The 20771-nt window shown below is 40.7% G+C and overlaps 1 protein-coding gene across 1 annotated transcript in view; it reads right to left on the reverse strand.

The window, feature by feature from the left end:
• The window catches only part of cacna1c (calcium channel, voltage-dependent, L type, alpha 1C subunit), a 1373114-nt gene that overhangs the window by 395426 nt on the left and 956917 nt on the right, over nt 1-20771 (reverse strand). The window contains exons 22-25 of the mRNA XM_041215565.1: nt 19963-20069; nt 16464-16551; nt 11960-12067; nt 1607-1659 (exon numbers count right to left, since the gene is read on the reverse strand). Of these exons, the coding sequence (XP_041071499.1) occupies nt 1607-1659; nt 11960-12067; nt 16464-16551; nt 19963-20069 (356 nt within the window). The remainder of the gene's footprint in view (nt 1-1606; nt 1660-11959; nt 12068-16463; nt 16552-19962; nt 20070-20771) is intronic.

Here is a 20771-nt window from a genome sequence, read left to right on the forward strand (position 1 = left end):
CCCTCCACCAAAGCAGATACACTCACAACAGTGGGCTTTGTTGCAAATGTAGAACAGGTGGCAAAATCTGGGTAAACACTGCCTAGGCACTTAGGCGGAAGTAATGGAGGCAGTGACAACTGCAGCTATTTCCCTTTGTAGGAATGAGGGGAGACCTAGTGATGCTCAGTTCCTGGGCTGAGTCCTGGTGTGCGCATATTAGATAAGGGCAGGATCTAGCCCATCTACAATATTCCCCCTACCTCAGGCCTAATCCTGTAGAACGGTATCAGAGGATTGCTCAAACCCCTAAACCATACTGCAGGTTCCTTCAACGTCTTCTGAGAGGAAGGATAAAGTTAATCATAATTAAATTTCACATCTTTAAGATTTAAAGTTCTTCACAGGAATGAAGTTCTTATTTTCGATATTTATTTCAATGCTGAAAACTGATCAAATTACTGGCCTAGAGGTGCTTATGATCCCTCACATTTACTAGGAATTTGAATTAACACATAGATAGCTAAATTATGAGGTTGATGAAATAACCTGGCTTGATCACCATAAGAACAATAGTAGGGATCTCACAACTTTGGGCAGAAACTCCTTCCAGTCAATTCTGTCAATAATATTTTCAACAGTGATTAGTTTTATTTTAACTTGAATCTACAGAGTGTCTCAAAAAATCCCCTTAAATATTAAAATTATTCTTATTCCATTTATCTTAAATGGATACTTTTTAAAATGCCTGTGAGTAACATGTCTGGTGCTTCAGCTTTGGCTTATCCCCATGATTCCATACAAGGTGATAATGTAATTTTAGACATGCCATGAAATGTTTTCAAAGAAAAGCAAAGAGGAATAATTAGAGGACAATACCGTGAGACAGCGCTTGTATTAAAGTACACAATAAAACATGGCGAATATCTAATAAACATTTATTCCTGCCTTTCATCTCCTAATAATGAAACTTTGCTGTGAGGTTACTATTTTTTTTTCTTCTTGCTGTTGATAACTGCCATGACTTTCACAAATGAAAATTATGATCTTGATGAGTGGCAGTTCTTTTTATGATTTCAGTAGAAACAAACTGCAGACATATTGGAACTTGTGTAAGACAGGCAGTAAATACGAACATTTTTTCGTGGTACATTTGTTATCAAACAAAATGTCACATTAGCTAAACTAGATTTTATAGATTGTCCCACCATAAAAATGTACTAAACTGAGTCATTGCAATGTTACATAAATATATCTAAGCTTTTGCTGCCAGCAACAAACTACTTTCTCCACAGATAAACAATGAAAAGTGCTTTATGTCATACAAGTATAAAGAGGACTCCAAGAAGACTGAGTAGTACAGTTGGTTAGAACACTATACTGTGCCCTAATATCTTTGTTTCAATATCACGTAGATCGACAGCACATTTTAATCACTGGACAGTCAGGAATGCTGTGAATCAAGTGCATTGACCTCACTGCTCATTTCTTCAATTTTCACTCCTAATCAGTAAGGATTGTTGCCAGGAGCCTCACCTTAAAATAACTTGTCTAACGTATTCATAAGTATTAAAGCCAGTTAGTTATCCCATTTGCTACTAAGCACATATTCTCACTTTAAACTTACCTGCATTCAAACTCTCTCTGTTTGGATCCATCTGTGCAGGTGTAGAGTTTACCCTTTGAATAAAAAAATAATAAAAATAAAAATACCGATAAAGAATGAGAAATTTTCTACTTCACATTTTTTCAACAGAGCAATTAAATAGAGAATTTTATTGCGTAATTTAATAACAAGTACCACAATAATTGCATATATTAGTCACAAATTAGCTACCAGTGTTTATCAAATTCTGTCTGCATGTGTGATCCCAAGATCCCCCCTAACTTTACCACTTCAATTTCTCATTCAATTCACACTCTGATTTCTCTCTGGATTTATACACTATTCTAATGAAGCTCTATGCAAGCTCAATGAATGGCACCTTATCGTTCTGACATTAATATTGTAGTAACTTCAGAAATTAACTTTAGCACCCACTTTCTTTATGGCAGGAGAAATTGACAGTGCACAATAGATGTGCTTTGCATTTCTTGGCGGAGAGGAGGAAAGGCTGACTCCTAGATTGAGAACTGTGTTGGCAGGGCAATCTGCACTCTTGCTTTTGACCTGTGCTATCTTTCCTGGATTGCTGGATTCTCTTCTATTTCACCTGCTTTTCCTGTTTTCATTTCAGACCTGCCACGCACAACCTCACATCAACACCTCAGCTGTTTGCACGTTCCCTGTAGCTATTAAAAGTCACATGTTAATATATCTTCATATCATCTCATGTTTTTCATTTATGCATTTTACAAGTCTGTCTACTTCCTTTCCCTCATATATGTGCTCATTTCTCTTTCATCCCTCTGTTGTTTCTTTGTAAATGCTGTTCACCTGAAATTCTTTTTGGAGCTGATAATGTGTTATGTCTGAAACATTAACTTGTCTGTATTTTACAAAATGTTGATTATCTTACTGTGTACTTCCAGCACTATCTGTTTTAGTTTCAGATTTCCAGCATTTGGAGTGTTTTGCTTATTATTTACAAATGGTGACATTATCTTGTCATATGAAGTATTGTAACACCAGTAGTATTTGTTAAGCTAGTAGACCCAAATCTTGCTGTCAAAGTAATGGCAAGGTTATTTGCGTTGCCATTACCTAAGTGCAAACAGCAAATTCAGGCGATATCAGATGCACAAATTAAACACAGCAATCGAGAAGTTGCTGTCAGAGATGTGCTGCTTCACTGTTAACTTTGTGAAGCAGGATCTCACTGTCTGGCTCCCCTTACAAATGCATTGAGCTTTATCAAATTCCTGTACTTGCACTATAGATATCAAGTAAGCTTGCCACAGAAAGTTAAATAATTTCAAATCTAAATCCCCTTTGAACAATGTGTTAAGTTAATTACTGTAAGTTGATCGCTCTCCCACTGAAAATTAGCTATGATAAGTTCAATCCACTGAATTTATGGGTAGCTGCAATGCACAGGTTATATGTGTTTTTGTCCCACTTATTAAGGATGTCTTCAGTTGTAGAATCTGATACAGACAACTGAAAAGGAAGAAAGGTATTGCAAGGTGAAATAGAAGAAACATAGAAACATAGAAAATAAAAGCAGGAGTAAGCCATTTGGCCCTTCGAGCCTTCTACGCCATTCATTATGATCATGGCTGATCATCCAACTCAATATAGCCTGCTCCCACTTTCTCCCCATGTGCTTTGATCCCTTTCACCCCAAGAGCTATATCTAACTCCTTCTTGAAAACATACAATGTTTTGGCCTCAACTATTTTCTGTGGTAGCGAATTCCACAGGCTCACCACTCTCTGGGTGAAGAAATTTCTCCTCATCTCAGTCCTAAATAGTCTACCCCATATCCTCAGACTGTGACTCCTGGTTCTGGACTCCCCCACCATCATGAACATCCTTTCTGCATCTACCCTGTCTAGTCCTGTTAGAATTTTATATGTTTCAATGAGATCCCCCCTCATTCTTCTGAACTCCAGCGAATAATATCCTAACCGACTCAATCTCTCCTCATATGTCAGTCCTGCCATCCCAGGAATCAGTCTGGTAAACCTTCACTGCACTCCCTCTATAGCAAGAACATTCTTCCTCAGATAAGGAGACCAAAACTGCACACAATATTCCAAGTGTGGCCTCACCAAGGCCCTGTATAATTGCAGCAAGATATCCCTGCTCCTGTACTCGAATCCTTTCCCTATGAGGGCCAACATATTTCTTTACCACCTGCTGCACCTGCATGCTTACCTTCAGCGACTGGTGTATGAGGACACCCAGGTCTTGTTGCACATTCCTCTCTCTCAATTTATAGCCGTTCAGATAATAATCTGCCTTCCTGCTTTTGCTACAGAAGTGGATAACCTCACATTTATCCACATTATATTACATCTGCCATGCATTTGCCCACTCACTCAGCTTGTCCAAATCACACTGAAGCATCTCTGCATCCTCCTCACAGCTCACCCTCCACCTCCCACCCAGCTTTGTGTCATCTGCAAATATGGAGATATTACATTTAGTTCCCTCATCTAAATCATTAATATAAATTGTGAATAGCTGGGGTCCCATGACCGATCCCTGCGGTACCCCACTAGTCACTGCCTGCCATTCTGAAAAAGACATATTTATTCCTACTCTTTGTTTCCTGTCTGCCAACCAGTTTTCTATTCATCTCAATACACTACCCCCAATCCCATGCGCTTTAATTTTACACGCTAATCTCTTGTGTGGGACTTTGTCGAAAGCCTTCTGAAAGTCCAAATAAACCACATCCACTGGCTCCCCATCATCAACTCTACTAGTTACATTCTCAAAAATTCCAGTAGATTTGTCAAGCATGATTTCCCTTTCATAAATCTATGCTGACTCTGTCCAGTTCTGCCACTGTTTTCCAAGTGCTCAGCTATTAAATCTTTTATAACGGACTCTAGAATTTTCCCCCTACTGACATCAGGCTGACAGATCTATAATTCCCTGTTTTCTCTCTACCTCCCTTTTTAAATATTGGGGTTACATTAGCTACCCTCCAATCTGTAGGAACTGTTCCAGAGTCTATAGAATCTCGGAAGATGACCACCAATGCATCCAATATTTTTAGGGCCACTTCCTTAAGTACCCTAGGGTGTAGATTATCAAGCCCTGGGGATTTATTGGCCTTTAATCCCATCAATTTCTGCAACACCGTTTCCCTACTAATACTGATTTCTTTCAGTTCCTCCTTCTCACTAAACCCTGTGTTCCCCAACATTTCTGGTATGTTATTTGTGTTCTTCGTGTAGACAGAACCAAAGTATGTATTTAGTTGGTCAGCCATTTCTTTGTCCCCCATTATAAATGCCCCTGTTTCTGACTGTAAGGGACCTACATTTGTCTTCACCAATCTTTTTCTCTTCACATACCTATGGAAACTTTTACAGTCAGTTTTTATGTTCCCCTCTAGTTATTCTCGTACTCCATTTTCCCCTTCTTAATTAATCCCTTGGTCCTCCTTTGCTGAATTCTAAACTGCTCCCAATCCTCAAGTCTGTTGTTTTTTCTGGCCAATTTGTATGCCTCTTCCTTGCATCTAATACTATTTCTAACTTCCCTTGTAAGCCATGGTTTGGCCACCTTTCCTATTTTACTTATGCGCTAGACAGGAATAACCGACTGTTGCAGTTCACCCATGCGTTGCATGAACATTTGCCATTGCCTATCCACCGTCATCCCTTTAAGTAACGTTTCCCAATCCATCATAGCCAACTTGCGTCTCAAACCATCATAGTTTCCTTAATTAAGATTCAGGACCTTAGTTTCAGAATCAATTACGTCACTCTCCATCCTGATGAAGAATTCTATCATATTATGGTTGCTCATCCCCATGGGGACTTGCACAACTAGATTGCCAATTATTCCTTTCTCATTACTCAATACCCTGTCTAGGGTGGCCTGTTCTCTAGTTGGTTCCTCAGGAATTCCTCCTGTACGGTATTGTTTCTAATTTGATTTGCCCAATCTATATGCAGATTAAAGTCACCCATAATTGCAGATGTTCCTGTGTTGCATGCATCCCTAATTTCCTGTTTAATGCCATTCCCAACATCACCACTACAGTTTGGAGGTCTATATACAATCCCCACTAATGTTTTTTGCCCCGAGGTGTTTCTCAGCTCTGACCATACAGATTCCACATCATCAGAGCTAATATCTTCCCTCACTATTGAGTTAATTTCCTCTTTAACCAGCAATGCAGCTTCACTGCCTTTTCCTTTTTGTCTGTCCTTCCTAAATACTGAATACCCTGAATGTTTAGTTCCCATCCCTGGTCACCCTGCAGCCATGTCTTCATAATCCCGTCTATATCATACCTGTTTACATCATTTGTGCGGTTAATTCATCCACTTCATTGCGAATGCTCCTCGCGTTAAGGCACAAAGCCTTAAGGCTTGTCTTTTGAACATTATTTGTCCCGTTCCCACTATTTTTCACTGAGACTCTGTTTGATTCTTGCCCTTGATTTCTCTGGCTATCACTTTTCTTATTCCCCTTTCTGTCTTTTGTTCTTGTCCTTGATTCCCCTTCCTCTGACTCCTTGCATAGGTTCCCATCCCACTGCTATTTTTAAAAAGAGCTCCCAACATCAAAGAGACTGATCTCCAATCATTCATTGAGGGGATTAAACAAGGAGAGAGAGAGAACGACTGCTGGGTTTCTACCCAAATAAAAATGTGTCTCCATAGTTTGTGGACAGAGATGGCACTTAGTGCCAACTTTCTCACTGTAAGGACTGAAAACCAATGTTGCAAGATATTCAATAAAAAGACCAGAACACGTAAGCTAAAACTTTTAGCAACTCCTTTTGCTTTCTTGAACATCCTGAGCATAAGCACATCCTTCACCCTCCAAAATTAACAAGTATATAATTAACCCTTCATATTTTAGTCTTGTTAAAAAGGACACAAACAATAAATCTTACAATATGTGTAAGTAATTAGCCATCTTACCATTAGCACTTACTTAAATGCAGAACATCAAAATCCCTGTCTATACTTTAACACTGTGATACCAATATATTTCTTATATCAGCTGTTTATTACCTTGGGAAAACGTTGTCTTCACCCAGTGTTACAAGAACAAGCTTTTCCCAATTGTTATGTTTTGGGACTGTATCTTTAAATTTATGGTGAAATGAAGGAGATCATGTGACCTTTTTCAAAGTCTGCCTGATCGAAAGACTGGATGGTTTGATTGTCAGAGATCAGAGGAAGGTCTGGATTATTTAATTGGGCAGGTGATGCAAGGTATTTATGCTTGGAGACAATGGCAGAGCCTGTGTATTAACAATGATTCCCTAAAGTCCTAGAAAAGTGTTGAGAATGTAAGGTTGTAAAGAGTTGCACTTTTAACTGTCCATTTGCTTCCAAGATGAAAGGGAATTGGGCTTGCTCAAGGATAACTAATTAGCATTTCTACCTAGATACAAGGTCCATGTCATTCACATTATTATGGGGAGGGGTGGAGAGGAAACAATTGTTAAGATCAGATTACAGTCTTTCCTCGAATATCACTGAATATCAGACAGTTTTTTTTAGGTTTGCATGGATCAGGAGTGAAGGAGCAGCTAGAGGCCAAAAAGTCTCTATGGTTCACCACACAGGAAGTGGGTGGTAGCTTGTGCTCTGATTGAAAAGGCTAAATTTTTGAGAAGTTAAAATGAGGCTGGAAGATTTGCTGACCTTGGGCTAGAGGGAAAGTCTTCAGGAAAATAAAATCTCACTGTGAAAGACAGTTCAACGATTGCAAGTTACTAGGCTCAGAGAAAAGAATAGCAATCCACCCTTGGGAGCTAAGAATCATTTTGGATTGATTCTGGGAAAATTCAATATCTACGTAAAGAACAGTGTAAAGTATACCTGTGAAGTGTGTTTTTTAAACAAAAACAAAAATAGCTGGAAAAACTCAGCAGGTCTGACAGCATCTGCAGGGAGGAACACAGTTAACGTTTCGAGTCCGTATGGCTCTTCATCAGAACTAAGGAAACATAGAAATGAAGTGAAATATAAGTTGGTTGAGGGGGTTGGTGGTGGGGGGGGGGGATGACAGGTAGAGCAGGATAGAGGGCCAGTGATAGGTGGCGGCAAAGAAGAAATTGCCAAAGATGTCATGGACAAAAGGACAAAGGGGTGTTGATGGTGATGATATTAGCTAAGAAATGTGCTAATGGTGACATTAAGGGTAGAAAGCAGGATGAGCAAGTGACAGATAGCCCTATTGGGGGAGGGGTGGGGGGAAAAAGATCGAAATAGGCTAACAGGTGGAAATAAAACAATGGATGGAAATAAATTTTAAAATAATGGAAATAGGTGGGAAAAGAAAAATATATTTAAAACATTATAAATTATTGGAAAAAGGGGGATCGGAAAGGGGGTGGGGATGGAGGACAGAATTCATGATCTGAAGTTGTTGAACTCAATGTAAAGTCCGGAGGCTGTAAAGTGCCTAGTCGGAACATGAGGTGCTGTTCCTCCAGTTTGCGCTGAGCTTCACTGGAACATTGCAGCAGGCCAAGAACGGACATGTGAGCGTAAGAGCAGGGTGGTGTGTTGAAATGGCAAGCGACAGGGAGGTCTGGGTCATGCTTGTGGACAGACCGAAGGTGTTCCGCAAAGCGGTCACCCAGTCTGCGTTTGGTCTCTTCAATGTAGAGGAGACAGCATTGGGAGCAGCAAATGCAGTAGACTAACTTCAGGGAAGTGTTTTTTTAGTTTGGGCTAGGAATAAGAAGGGGAGTATTCCATTCTGTGGTTTAAAGTATAAGTTGCCAACAAAGATAGTGTTTATCTAACAATGTTTTTAGTCATTTGTTACAGTAACATTTTAAAATGTGAAATCTTGTCATTCTTTCAGTTATTAATTGGAAGCTTGAATTTCTTTTTAAAAGTAATTGGTCTCTACATGATCAGAACAAAAGTCACCCAATTTTGTTTCAGGAAGAGCCTGTTCACAATGTCTGCAAGAGGCAGAGGACTAATGTGAGAAATTCCTGACACTAAGCTGACCCACTAGGAGAAACAAGTGATAGAGATGACATTGTGCTCTAGCTGTGAGAGACAGTAATTCCAGGACCATAGAGCTAATAATACCAGATTAAGCTGCACACATATAGTTGCTATAGCATCCTTGTAAGGCATCATAATGCCACAACTTCCATCCTCTTCTTTGTTTCCACAATCCAAAAGGTATAACACGAAATTCTTAGCCTGTACTCTCCTGTCTAGCAATCCACCATTGCAACAGTGAGGTGTAGGATGAGGAATAGCAGGAAGATAATGATGATAATGCTAATGATGATAATGTGGAGGAGGAGGAGGAACTTCTTTCCCATATATTATGGGGATAACAAACCTGCGGAGGTTGATGATGAAATAGTGATACCATCTATGAGCTCCAGGACCAACATCCTGCACATGGTCTCTACCACAAACTTTGATCACATCTCATAATCGCTTGCTTTTTTACTCATACAAACCAGCTAAGAAACTTTCAATGTATCTCAGAGGATGTGGAACTGAGAGATTCATCGAGCATGAGAAAACCAGGAGAGGGAGAGGACATAGCATTTTACCAGAGGATGCAGAAGAGAAGGCTGCTCATGGTTTCACAGCTGTGGCAACCAAAATGTACCTGAAAATAAAAAGTTTTGAGGAACGGCACACCTCTATGCAAGGCCTGACATTAGTCTCCAAACTTAGCAACTTATCAGTGTGGCAAAAGTGTCTGTAGCAACAACCCTTTTCTTGAATGCAGGCAATTAATGAAAAAGAAACTTGCGGTTTTTTTTATAATGAGCAGCCAATCTACAACACTTACATCTGGAGAACAAGTTCGACAACAACCCCAATATCTCAGCTCAGTGCAATTTCTTTTATAGTATGCAAAATAAAAGCTACCGATGTGTAATCAATAAAGCCTTTCTTTTTAATTCTTTCCTGTGCAAACATTTCAAAGAAATACTCAGTAAATTACCTTAGTAAAGTGAAAATATAATTAATTAATCTTCAAATAATTTTGAAAAATAACAGCAGAAACTGATACAAGCTGAAGAACAATGATTCTGATGCATCCTGCTAAATTAGGTACAGTAGATGATCACACTACACAATCCAAATTGAACTCTCAGCATCACAATTCTGAGCAAATATATCAAATCAAAGCAAAAGATTTTGTGAAAGATTTAGAACCTAAGTAGAAACAAAGCCCTGGTTAGACCATTCCTGGGGTATGTTCAGTGCTTGGCACCACACCTTAGGAAGGATATATTGACCTTGGAAGGAATGCACTTGGATGGAGATTTACTAGAATGATAACTGGACTCCAATGATTAAATTATGAAAAAATATTACACAAACTGAGGTTATATTCCCTGGTATTTAGAAGATTAAGAGTGATTTGATAAAAGTTTTCAAGATATTAATGGAAACTGGTAGGATAAAAAGAGATAAATTTTCCCGCTGATTGGGGAAAGTAGGACTCGGGGAGATAGCCTAAAAATTAGGGCCAGCCCAGGCCTTTCAGGAGTTTAATTTGGAAACACTTCTACACGCAAAGGTGATACGAGTTTGGAACTCTTTCAGAAATGGCACTTGATGTTAGGTCAATTGTAATTTTTAAATTTAAGATTGATAGATATTTATCATTCAAAGCTATTAAGGGATATGAGGTAAAGGCAGGTAAATCTGAGGATATGGGGTAGACCATTTAGGACTGAGGAGAAATTTCTTCACCCAGAGAGTGGTGAGCCTGTGGAATTCATTACCACAGAAAGTAGCTGAGACCAAAACATTGTATGTTTTCAAGAAGGAGTTAGATATAGCTCTTGGGGCGAAAGGGATCAAAGGGTATGGGGAGAAAGCGGGAGCAGGCTATTGAGTTGGATGATCAGCCATGATCGTAATGAATGGCAGAGCAGGCTCAAAGGGCCGAATGGCCTACTCCTGCTCCTAGTTTCGATGTTTCTATGTAAATGATGTTATGTCGCAGATCAACCATAATATCATTGAAAGACTGAACAGACTCAAGGAGATCTATGCCTATGCCTATGCCTGTTCCTATGTTCCTAATGTGAAATGCAGAAGATAATATAATGGATATATTTAATCCTGTTATTCTGATTTTTATTTATTTTTAACTTTTGTTCAAATTCTTATTTTGGACATTAGATATTTTTGTTACTTTAAAAAAAAGGTAGATTAGCATTTTACAGAAAGCATTTTGAGCAGTTTGGGATAAAAGGTAGGGTAGTTGGAGAACTTTGGGCCAACATAGAGTGACAGGTTTACAAAGGAGATTTGCATTATAAATCTAGGCATAGTCAATTATAATGAAAAAAACATTGAAACAAGCGTGTGACAAGAACAGTGACAACAGGAAGTAAGGTTTAGCAGACAAGATGTGTCACTGTGTCATCTACTTTAGCGTGTTACATTTCCAATTGAGAGAACACACAAACATTTTGAAAAACCATTTTCTGACCTGCATAAGTATGACATTACAAAGTGATATCAACTGTTTTACTGGAAGAGGAAAAGGGGAAAAAATTGAATATTGCTGAAAAGAGAAGCTTCCCTTTCCAAAAAATCGCCAGTGAATGAGGTCTTAAGTGCCTTGAATGTCTGCTTGCCTCTAGCCAATTTCAGTGACAGTCCACTCTTGGGAAACTTGCCTGGAAGTGGAAGCAAATTGAGAAGCCATCTTAATGGGTTTTGCTGCAATTGTCCTGCACCCCCTCCTCCAAATCTGCCTCCAAGAGGCAGGAAAAATCCACCAGTCTATTTGAGTACCATAGAACAAGAAATAGCATGGTGGGTCAGACACATCTATTGTGCTTGGGTATTAGATGCCGGCATCTACTACGAGAATGGAACAACAGATATCCTTATTAAAATGATTTGGTATATAGGCATTAGTAAGGCAGTAGGAAAAGACAGCTTGACATGTTACTTCCTAACACCCTTCTCAAACTTTGGAAATCAGAGCTCTACAACTATGAAAGCCATACATACTAAAATTTATATTCTAACTTTAAAATGTTCAGATCTGCACGGTGTTGTACTGCACGCAGGTTTGAGGCCTCCAACAGTGATCTCATGACCAACATCAAAGTAGGAACTGGGACTGTTATAATGACATTGATCTTGTTAGACAAAATACCAAACATACATATAGTTAGGGCAAAAGGAATACACATTCAAGCCAGTCACTTTCACATTACGGCTGTTGGTTCAGAGAGACATAGAGGACTGAGAGCAGATTACACTCCTACCATGCATGGGGCATGGACTTTGAATGCAAGGGAAAGAAATGAGGGATGGGGTAGGAAGAATTAATTAACTGATTTAATTTACAAAATAAATACTAATTCAATCTTACCTTGAAGAGTTGTACACCAATACAGGCAAACATGAACTGGAGTAACGTGGTCACTATCACAATATTACCAATGGTTCTCAAGGCCACAAACACACACTGAACAACGTGCTGAAAAGGTAACAAATGTGACTGTTTCATTATTTTCCATAACATAAATTCAATTTGCTAAAACCTAAAATTAGAACTAGCAAACGTTTTTAAAAGATAAATTGAAATGCATTCTGCAGGTCAAAGGATAAAGATTTTTTTACCATGTTGTGATTAAAGAGTAACTTTTTTTATTCACTCATGGGATGTGAGTGTCACTGGCAAGACCAATATTCATTTTCTATTGTCATGAACACACAACTTTGCAATATGAGTATGTTTTAAAATGTACCTTTAACTCAAAGTGGAATAGACAATTCTGGAAAGGGTGTAAATAGAATTTCTGGTAAGCACCTCAGTTCTAAGAAGTGCCCATGTGACCTCAGGTTTCTCAGAGAGAAATTTAAATAGAAACCCACTGAGGTGCCGAATTACAGTTTTAACACCTCTCACAGTAGTTCACAGAACACAAAAAAGCTGTTGCTGAGGCGCAGGCAAGAAGGAGCATTGGGATTCTCCCAGGAATATGTCTTCTCTGTGCTGTAGGAAATGATGGGGTGCAGAATTAAATCTCTCTATGGGGAAAGCAGTTTTACCAGAGCCAACAAAGCCATTTCAATGGATTGGATACATGAATCTCTGGAATTCTGGATAGTCAGGATTGATGTGACTGGAAGGACAGGGGAATTTGTCGAGGTGTACCTTGCTGGTGATAATCAAATCTGGAAACCGCAGGTGGGGTGGAACAATCGTAGAAGGACACTGGAAGTTTCAACCTGGCATGGCAGGAAGTGGTGAATCTCTGCTGGAGAGCTAGGAGTTAGTTTGAGACTGTCCCTTTAACACTGCATATCTGTCAGGACGTGGCATAGAGCAAAAGCATCTTGTAGGCATATTTTGGTTGCATTAGTTAGTTAATGCGAAACATTCCCTTTTCTTCTGTTTGGTGTATTAGTTGCCTGTTAATTAATGCTTGATCTATGTTAATCTTAGTTTATCTGTTACATTAAGAGTTTTAAAAAGTGAAATCTTGTCCTTCGGTTATTTCCGTGAGCATTATGGGATTTCCTTGCATTTAAACAGTTATCAGTCTCTACGGGGAATGCAACACCATTCCTAATTGTCCTTGAGAAGGTTGGTTGAGCCGCCTTGAAGTACTTGAACTGCTGTATTCTGCATGGTGTAGTTGCACCCACAGCGCTCTTAGGAAGAGAGTTTCACGATTTTGACCCAGCGACAATGACGCAACGGTGACATAGTTCCAAGTCAGGACGGTGTGTGGCTTGGAGGGAAACTCGCAGGTGGTAGTATCCTCAGGCATATGCTGCCCTTATTCTTCTAAATGGTAGAGGTTGCAAGTTTGGGAGGTGCGGTTGAAGCTTGTTGCCTAGTCTAAAGTTGAGATGCTGTTCCTCGATGCTGTTCCTGTATTGAGCTTCACTGCAGGAAGCCAAAGGCAGAAAGAGTGGGAGCAGGGTGGAGAATTAAAATGATAGGCAATTGGAAGTTCAGGGTCACACTTGGGACTGAACAGAAGTGCTTCACAGAACAGTCACCTAATCTGTGATTGGCCTTCGCAATGTAAAGGAGACCACATCATGAGCAGTGAACACTAAATTGAAAGAAGTGCAAGTAAATCATTGGGCAGCAACATGGGCTGGAGAACTGAGGTGGGTGGGCACATAATTTAATTTTCTGGCACCATCCTGCCTCTGAGTCATTTTTCTGGAGGCTAGATCAGGAGTAGAATGGCTATCCACCTGCAGGTGGTGGGTAGCTTGTTAAGATAATTAAAAGGTCAGTTAAAGTCATTGATCAGATGCGGACTGGAATTTTCCTGGTGGCAGACTGGCAAGCCAGCACTCCAGGACAACTTTGAAGTCTTCTCTGCCTACTTGGTTATACTTGTGGTGCAGACTGACCTGTGAAAGGGCTCTCCCTTCATGATGGTGGTTCAGCTGCTGTGGTCATTTTTACCCTAAATGTTTGGATGCATCAAAATGGAAAAGTTCCCTCTCTCCTTAAGTGACCTTACATACAATTCAGGCTGCGACTCCTTCTGTGCTGGAGGGCCTTCTATTGGACCTCCAGCTTCAAGAGCCTGCTTGATGCCTTAACTGGATGTTGAGTCATCCTCTGGCCACTAAGTGGACAATCCAAGCAAAATAGGGTTATTACTCCCTACACACTGCGGGTTCAGGACACACATTTGGTTCCAATTCCAGGATCCCAACCCAAAATGGAAAATCCTGCTCACTGTTTCACCTAGAAGGAGTGATTGGGGCCTTGGATGGTGAGAAGAGAGGAGGTAAAAGAGCAGGTGTTGTAGCTCCTGCATGGAAAGGTGCTGTAACAAAGGGAGGGGGTGTTGGGGGGGTGACTAAAGAGTGGACCAGGGTGGAAGGTGGTGAGGTGGAAGATGATGAGAAGGGGAACCCTAACGTGGGTCTGGGAGGGAGGGAAATGGGTGGGAGCAGGAGTGTGTGAAATAGAGCGGACACGGTCCAGGGCCTCTTCAACAACAATGGAGGAGTGGGGTGTATCCTCAGTTGAGGAAGTGCTAGTATGCAAGGTTGATTCATCGAACATATGCAATGCAGAAAAAGGAACTAGGGGACTGGAATAGAGTCCTTACAGGAAGCAGGGTATGAAGAGATGTAATCAAGGAACTTTGGGAGCATCAGTAGGCTTATAGTGAATGTTGGATGATAACCTATCCCTAGAAATGGAGGTAGAGAAGCCAAGGAAGGGAAGACCATGTGAACACAAAAGAAGTGTGGAAACTGCAAGAAAGGTTGGTGAAATTTTGCAGTTCAGGCTGACAGAAGGAAACAACACCAATACAGCTATCAGTGAACCAGAAAAGAGGTGATGGAGAGGCCCTGAGTAGGACTGGAACAAAGGATGTTCAACATATCCCACAAAAAGGCAGCAATAGAAATACCTTTTAGGTGAGTGGAGTTTAAGGTGCACTTGAGCATGTTCAGTCAGGTGGAGGACAGTGGTTGTAGATGGGCACTGATTAGGCCTCTGTTCAAGGAAGAAGTGTAGAACTCTCAGGCTGTCCTTCTGGGGGAATGGAGCTATAGAGGAATTGGACATCCATGGCGAAAAGGGCAGGGTTAGGGACAGGAAACTTGAAACTCTTAAAGTGACGAGGGCATCGGAAGAGTCACAGGTGTAAGTGGGAAGGGACTGGAATAGGGAGAAAATAAAAGTTAATATAGGAAGAAATCAGCTCAATGGGGCAGGAGCAGGCTGAAATGCTGGGTCTACAGGGCAGTCCTGGTTGTGGATTTTGGGAAGGAGGTGGATGTGGACTGTTTTTGGTTGAGGGACAATGAGATTGGAGGCCGGGGAGGGAAGATCTCCAAAGAGATAAAGTCAGTGATGGTCTTAGAAACAATGGTTTGATGTTTGTTCGTGGGGTCACTGTCTAGGGGGAAGTATGTGGAAGTGTCAAAAAGTTGCTGTTTGGCCTTTGCTTGGTGGAGGTAGGTATGCCAAACAACAGCACCACCCTTGTCAGCAGGTTTGATGCTGTTAAGGTTAGACCTGAGAGAACAGGGTGCTGCTAGTTCAGAGGAAGATGGCTTAGGGTGAGTGAGGTGATCAGAGAATTTGAGACAGCTCAGGTCAGGCCAGTATTTCTCAATTAAAACACCTAGAGAGCATAACTTACCAAAGGGAGGTGTCCAGGTTGGGGGAGAATATGGGAGATAGGTAAAAAGGTATGTTGTGCAGGGAAAAGTCTCCTGGCCAAAGAAGTGGACATGGAAGTGAAGACGATGGAATAAGAACTCAGTGTCGTGGCCAGTTCAAAATGTATTAAGGCGTGGGAGGATGCAGCCTTTGCTAAGAACAGATCGTTTAGGGTCAGAGAGGGAGAGGTTGGATCATATTGGGAATAGATGGCTAGGAGTGATAGCTAGATGGTGATCAGGAATAGGAAACACTGACCAATTTCCTCTACCCAGGGCATTGAGGCCAATTGTATTACTCCATCAGCAAACTCAGTGGCAACCAGAAGCTGAATCTAGGATCTTCCTGGTTTACATGCCTCAGTTGCCACTTCCACTGTAATTCATCAACTAGGGAGAAGCTAATGAATGTAATTGCCAATTGATTAAATCTCATTAATCTGTAAATACTGTTATTTATTTCTTCATCATTTTGTGGATGATCCTGTCAATACAGAACATGTTAGATTACTCTACCTCTGTACCATCGATTTTCTCATATATGCCAGGACTTTTCAAAAAACTCCATATAGTCCTAGAGTGTGGAAGGAAGTATTGGAGGCACTATCAAAAAGGAAGTAAGTTGCTTCTTGCACCGTTACAGATTATACCTCTGTATATTCACACAACTGTACTCAGAATTCATTCAGCATTCATTTTATGTGAAGATTAATTACCTTCAATCCCTTTGCTCTATTAATGGCTCTCAAAGGTCTCAATACACGCAGCACTCTGAGAATCTTTACTACTGCTATTGCACTGGAGCTGCAAAGAAAGAAACTGTATTTATCAAGGAGAAAAACTCTCTCTTATTGACTGATATCAATATTAATTGGGTCTGGTAGCAGTGGGACCTTTAAACTCCTGGTCCTCATCTGCATAGTTTTAATCAGGTTCCCACCTGAAACAAGCAGAAAGCAGAAAGTGACACTAGTCAACAGGCAGGAGTGGAATGATGGGCAACAGGATGTTGCTACCAGAAATCAAAAGAATCGTCCCATAAAAAGAATAGTCTTATGGCAATCAGGCAAGTCAATGAGAAGGGGTTCAGGAAGACCTTGCAGTCTTGCTGGTCCTGACACCACAGTGAAAGGCCCCAACTCCCCCTGCTAGGTTGGTCTGGTGAGAAAGCCATAAAGCTTCTCTGTGCAGGCCACTGGTTAAAATGGCTGTTGGGTCTCCATGATGTCATCAGAGAGTGGTCAGCCTATTTAAAGAAGGACCATGCCAATTCTCAGTGGATATCCTTCCAATCTGTTCAGAAGTGCCGTTTAAAATCAGAACCTGCATGCAGTGAGCAGTACCTTGGTGGTAAGAACAATGGGTAATTCTTACAGCCCAACTGCCCTGTTTTGCCAAGCAAGCTGAGTTCAAATTGCCCCTATAATTTCTGAAAATGGCATTTCATTTAATGCTGGCTGATCACTAATTCACTGAAACATAAATTTCATATTCCATAGTCTAACAGATGGTGTCATAATAGCAGCTTCAACAGTGCATATTCCTGCATTAACATTGCAAATGATGCCATTTAGAGGTTTTATGTGCTGAGAACCATTCGGGTTACTGCTTAATTTTGATTTTTGAGTCCAACAGATTATTCAGACTGATATGTTTATTTCAATATTGAATTCAAGGAGTCGTGGTGGAGAAACCGTCAATGAATTGACATCATGCCCCAGATAGGAACATAAGAACAGGAATAGGCTATTTAGTCCCTGGAGCTTGTTTCACCACTCAATAAGATCATGCGTGATCTGTGGTTGAACTCCATATGTCTGCCTTTGCCCCATATACCTTAATATTTTCTGATAACAAAAATCTATCTTAATTTAAAATGAACAATTAATTGAGCATCAGTCGTGATTTGCACGATAAGAGTTCCAAAATTTTATCACCCTCAAATTCTCCCTCAAATGCTTCCCTTTGATATTTTGAAAACTTTTGCCAGAATTTTCCAGCCCTGTTGACATCGGGCACCATGGGGGGTGGGGCCAAATATTGGTTTTATGCTGTCGTCAAACCAGTTTGTGATTGTCCACTCCCCTGGTCAATGGCAGGTCATGTTTTCCGCTGCCGCACGTCGGGGATGTAAATTTAATACATTTACATCTAATTATAAGCCCTGCTCACCAGAATCATACCCCCATGTCAAATGTAGCGACCACATCAGCGTGACTTCAGAACAGTGTGCTTCACAACTGCCTTTAAAAGACATGCACCTAGCTACCTGATCTTCAAGGGGAACTTGGAGGTGAGTACACACAACCTTGTGCAGCACTTGCATGTCCTGTAGGACATCAAGGAAGAGGCATCATGCCTTTGTGGGGGCACAGACAGGTCGCTTCTTCCCAGCTGGCTTTCAGTTTGGTGCCAAGCAAGGGCTCAAGTGCGGCTCAGGCTGTGGGGGTGGGGAAGCGGGGGAGGGTTGGGAGGCAAGGCAGCACAAACAGACTGAAGGAAATACTGAAGTATATGCCAGGGGGGTTGGGGGAAAGATAGTACGGACAGACTGAAGAAAATACTCAAGCATGTGCCAGGGATTGGGGGAGGGGGGTGTTGAAGGAAGTGGCCACGCTCTTGGAAAAACTTGTCAAAAGTGAGCATTCTTCCACAGCTGACACCATTCAGCTGCAAATCCATTAATATGCTGAGTGTGGGGCCTCTGAAGCCCCCCTGGCATATACTTGAGTATTTCCTTCAGTCTGTTTGTGTTGCCTTGCCTCCCAACCCTCCCCCTGATGCTTTGCTGCCCATTCAAGCAATGCAAAAGCATGAAAGTGTCAGCAAAGGCTCCAGAGCTTTTCACCCCTTGGGTGCAGGCTGCAAATTAATGTGCATTTTAGGGGATAGCAGAGCAATTGGTCAATTGGGTAAGCTGTACAATCCTCTTGTGAAAGGCAGCCATGGCGCAGTCACTGGTGGAGGCGCTGAGAACCTCTTGCAATGTCTTTATTAAAGTTTGGACCAGTATCCATTGTGGTTCAAACTAACAGTGCAGCCTTGTAGTGCAGGTTAGGAAAATGCCTTCACCTGACCTGAGAGCACAGCATGCAGTCCAAAGGCTGAAGTTGCCACCTATCAGTTAAATGGAGTCAGGTGGAGATGGGTGGAGTTTTGGACAGCCTATGAGCACGCTGCACACTGGCCATCTAAGTGTTGGCCAGCACTCTCCTGCATACGTGAATGGGCCGTCAGACTTAACCAAGAGAGGTTCTTAGTGCTGCAGGATGAGAAGATCTGGTTCTACTACTTTAGCCATATCTTCAAAAAATGTAATCATGTTTGTCAAGTCTGACCTACCCTTTAAAAATCCATGCTAGCTCTCTCTGATCAGCTGAAAGTTTTCAAGTGTTCATTCGCCCTATTCTTAATTATAGGTTCTAGTAATTGCCCAACATCAGATGTTAGGCTAAATGGTGTATATTTCCTTGGTTTTCCTCTTTCACCTTTCTTAACTAGCAGAGCCTTTGGCATGCCTAACAAATATGTAATAGCAGAATATGAATACTAATTGTCCTGTACTTCTAATACTTTGATGCAGCTGAGTATCTAGATCCTTTGTGTAACATCTAATTTTATGCCAACCATCTCATAAACATTTGAATATAAGAATGAAAATTTGGCCTGATTTTAACATTGACAAATAACAAATCTAATTGTGGGATGAAAAGTAGAAAATTGAAAATGCGTTATCAAAGCAGATCAACTTCACACTTTTAAATTTGTAACCAGTACATTGAAAGGGTTAAGATCTTTTAATATTACACAGTTGCCAGCAAGTTTGAATCTTTGGATTCTTTTCAGAAAAGGTTTTAATTTGACCGTTAATATTTGAATACGATCCTTCCCAACCCTCCCAAAAATAAATTCAACTAAATTTAGTTGGTTTAAAATGACAAGTATACGGGGTATCACCCAAGATTTTGTTGTGGTCATTATGAGATTGTTTTGATTTTTTTTTCTTTTTCTATGCAATTGTTTTGAAATGGAGCCTGAACCATTACACAATAGAAGCAGGTGCAAAACAGGGTAGAATGGAGGCGTCATGAATTTACAAGCAACTCAACCAACTTAATATTTCTAAACCAATTTATCTGGTAAATTACATTGGCACAACATGAAAATGTTTAATAAGTAAAAAAAACAAAAAATAAAAACACATTTGTAACTCACTCCATTCCAAAAGAGATGAGAGAAACGCTAACCACAACCAAGTCAAGTATGTTGAAGTAATTCCTGCAGAAGGAGCCTTTGTGAATGAATGCCCCATAGGCGGTCATCTGTGCAAAAGCAACACAAAGATGTGACCACAAAAAAACTTTTCAAATCAAATGTAATTAAAACAAAGACTTTGATCATTGTAAAAGCACAGTTTCATGTTTATATATATTTGAAGAGGTTATCAATTGAAGGGTTTTCACCACATAGTAAAATTGATGCACAGGGATTTTCCCTTGATTTATTAAAGTGATGGCATGACGTTAATTCAATCAGGAAATGCCATCGAAGAAATTGTCAAGACAATGATTTTTCCAAAAAGCAGTGGTTCTCCCAAATCTATGCACTTTTACTCCAAAGTTTCAATGTTACTTCTGTACTTGCTTGATGTATCTGGTACTGCATGGCATATTGTAACTTTTTTTAATACTGCTGCCTGCCTTCTCATTTACAGAGTGTATTTTTTACCTTTAAGGACCGACAGGCTGAAAAATTAGTTTAGCTTCAGAAACTGCACAAAGTGGGCAGCTGCATGGAACTTACATTTGAAGATGTCAGTCCAAGATCCCTCAAATATATAAAATTGGTGCGCCACGGGCAAGAATTTTCCCGTTGGCAAGCGGGTCGGGGTCCACTCACCGACGCATAAAATGACACAGAATGACATTGGGCGGAACACCTGATGTCATCCTGCGTCATTTGCATTTTCAGGTCGGCGGGGGTGCAGCCAAGTCATCTGTGCGCCAGCTGACCTGTCAATGGCC

Source organism: Carcharodon carcharias, chromosome 21 (genome assembly GCF_017639515.1).
Source record: "Carcharodon carcharias isolate sCarCar2 chromosome 21, sCarCar2.pri, whole genome shotgun sequence".
Classification (NCBI taxonomy): Eukaryota; Metazoa; Chordata; class Chondrichthyes; order Lamniformes; family Lamnidae; genus Carcharodon; species Carcharodon carcharias.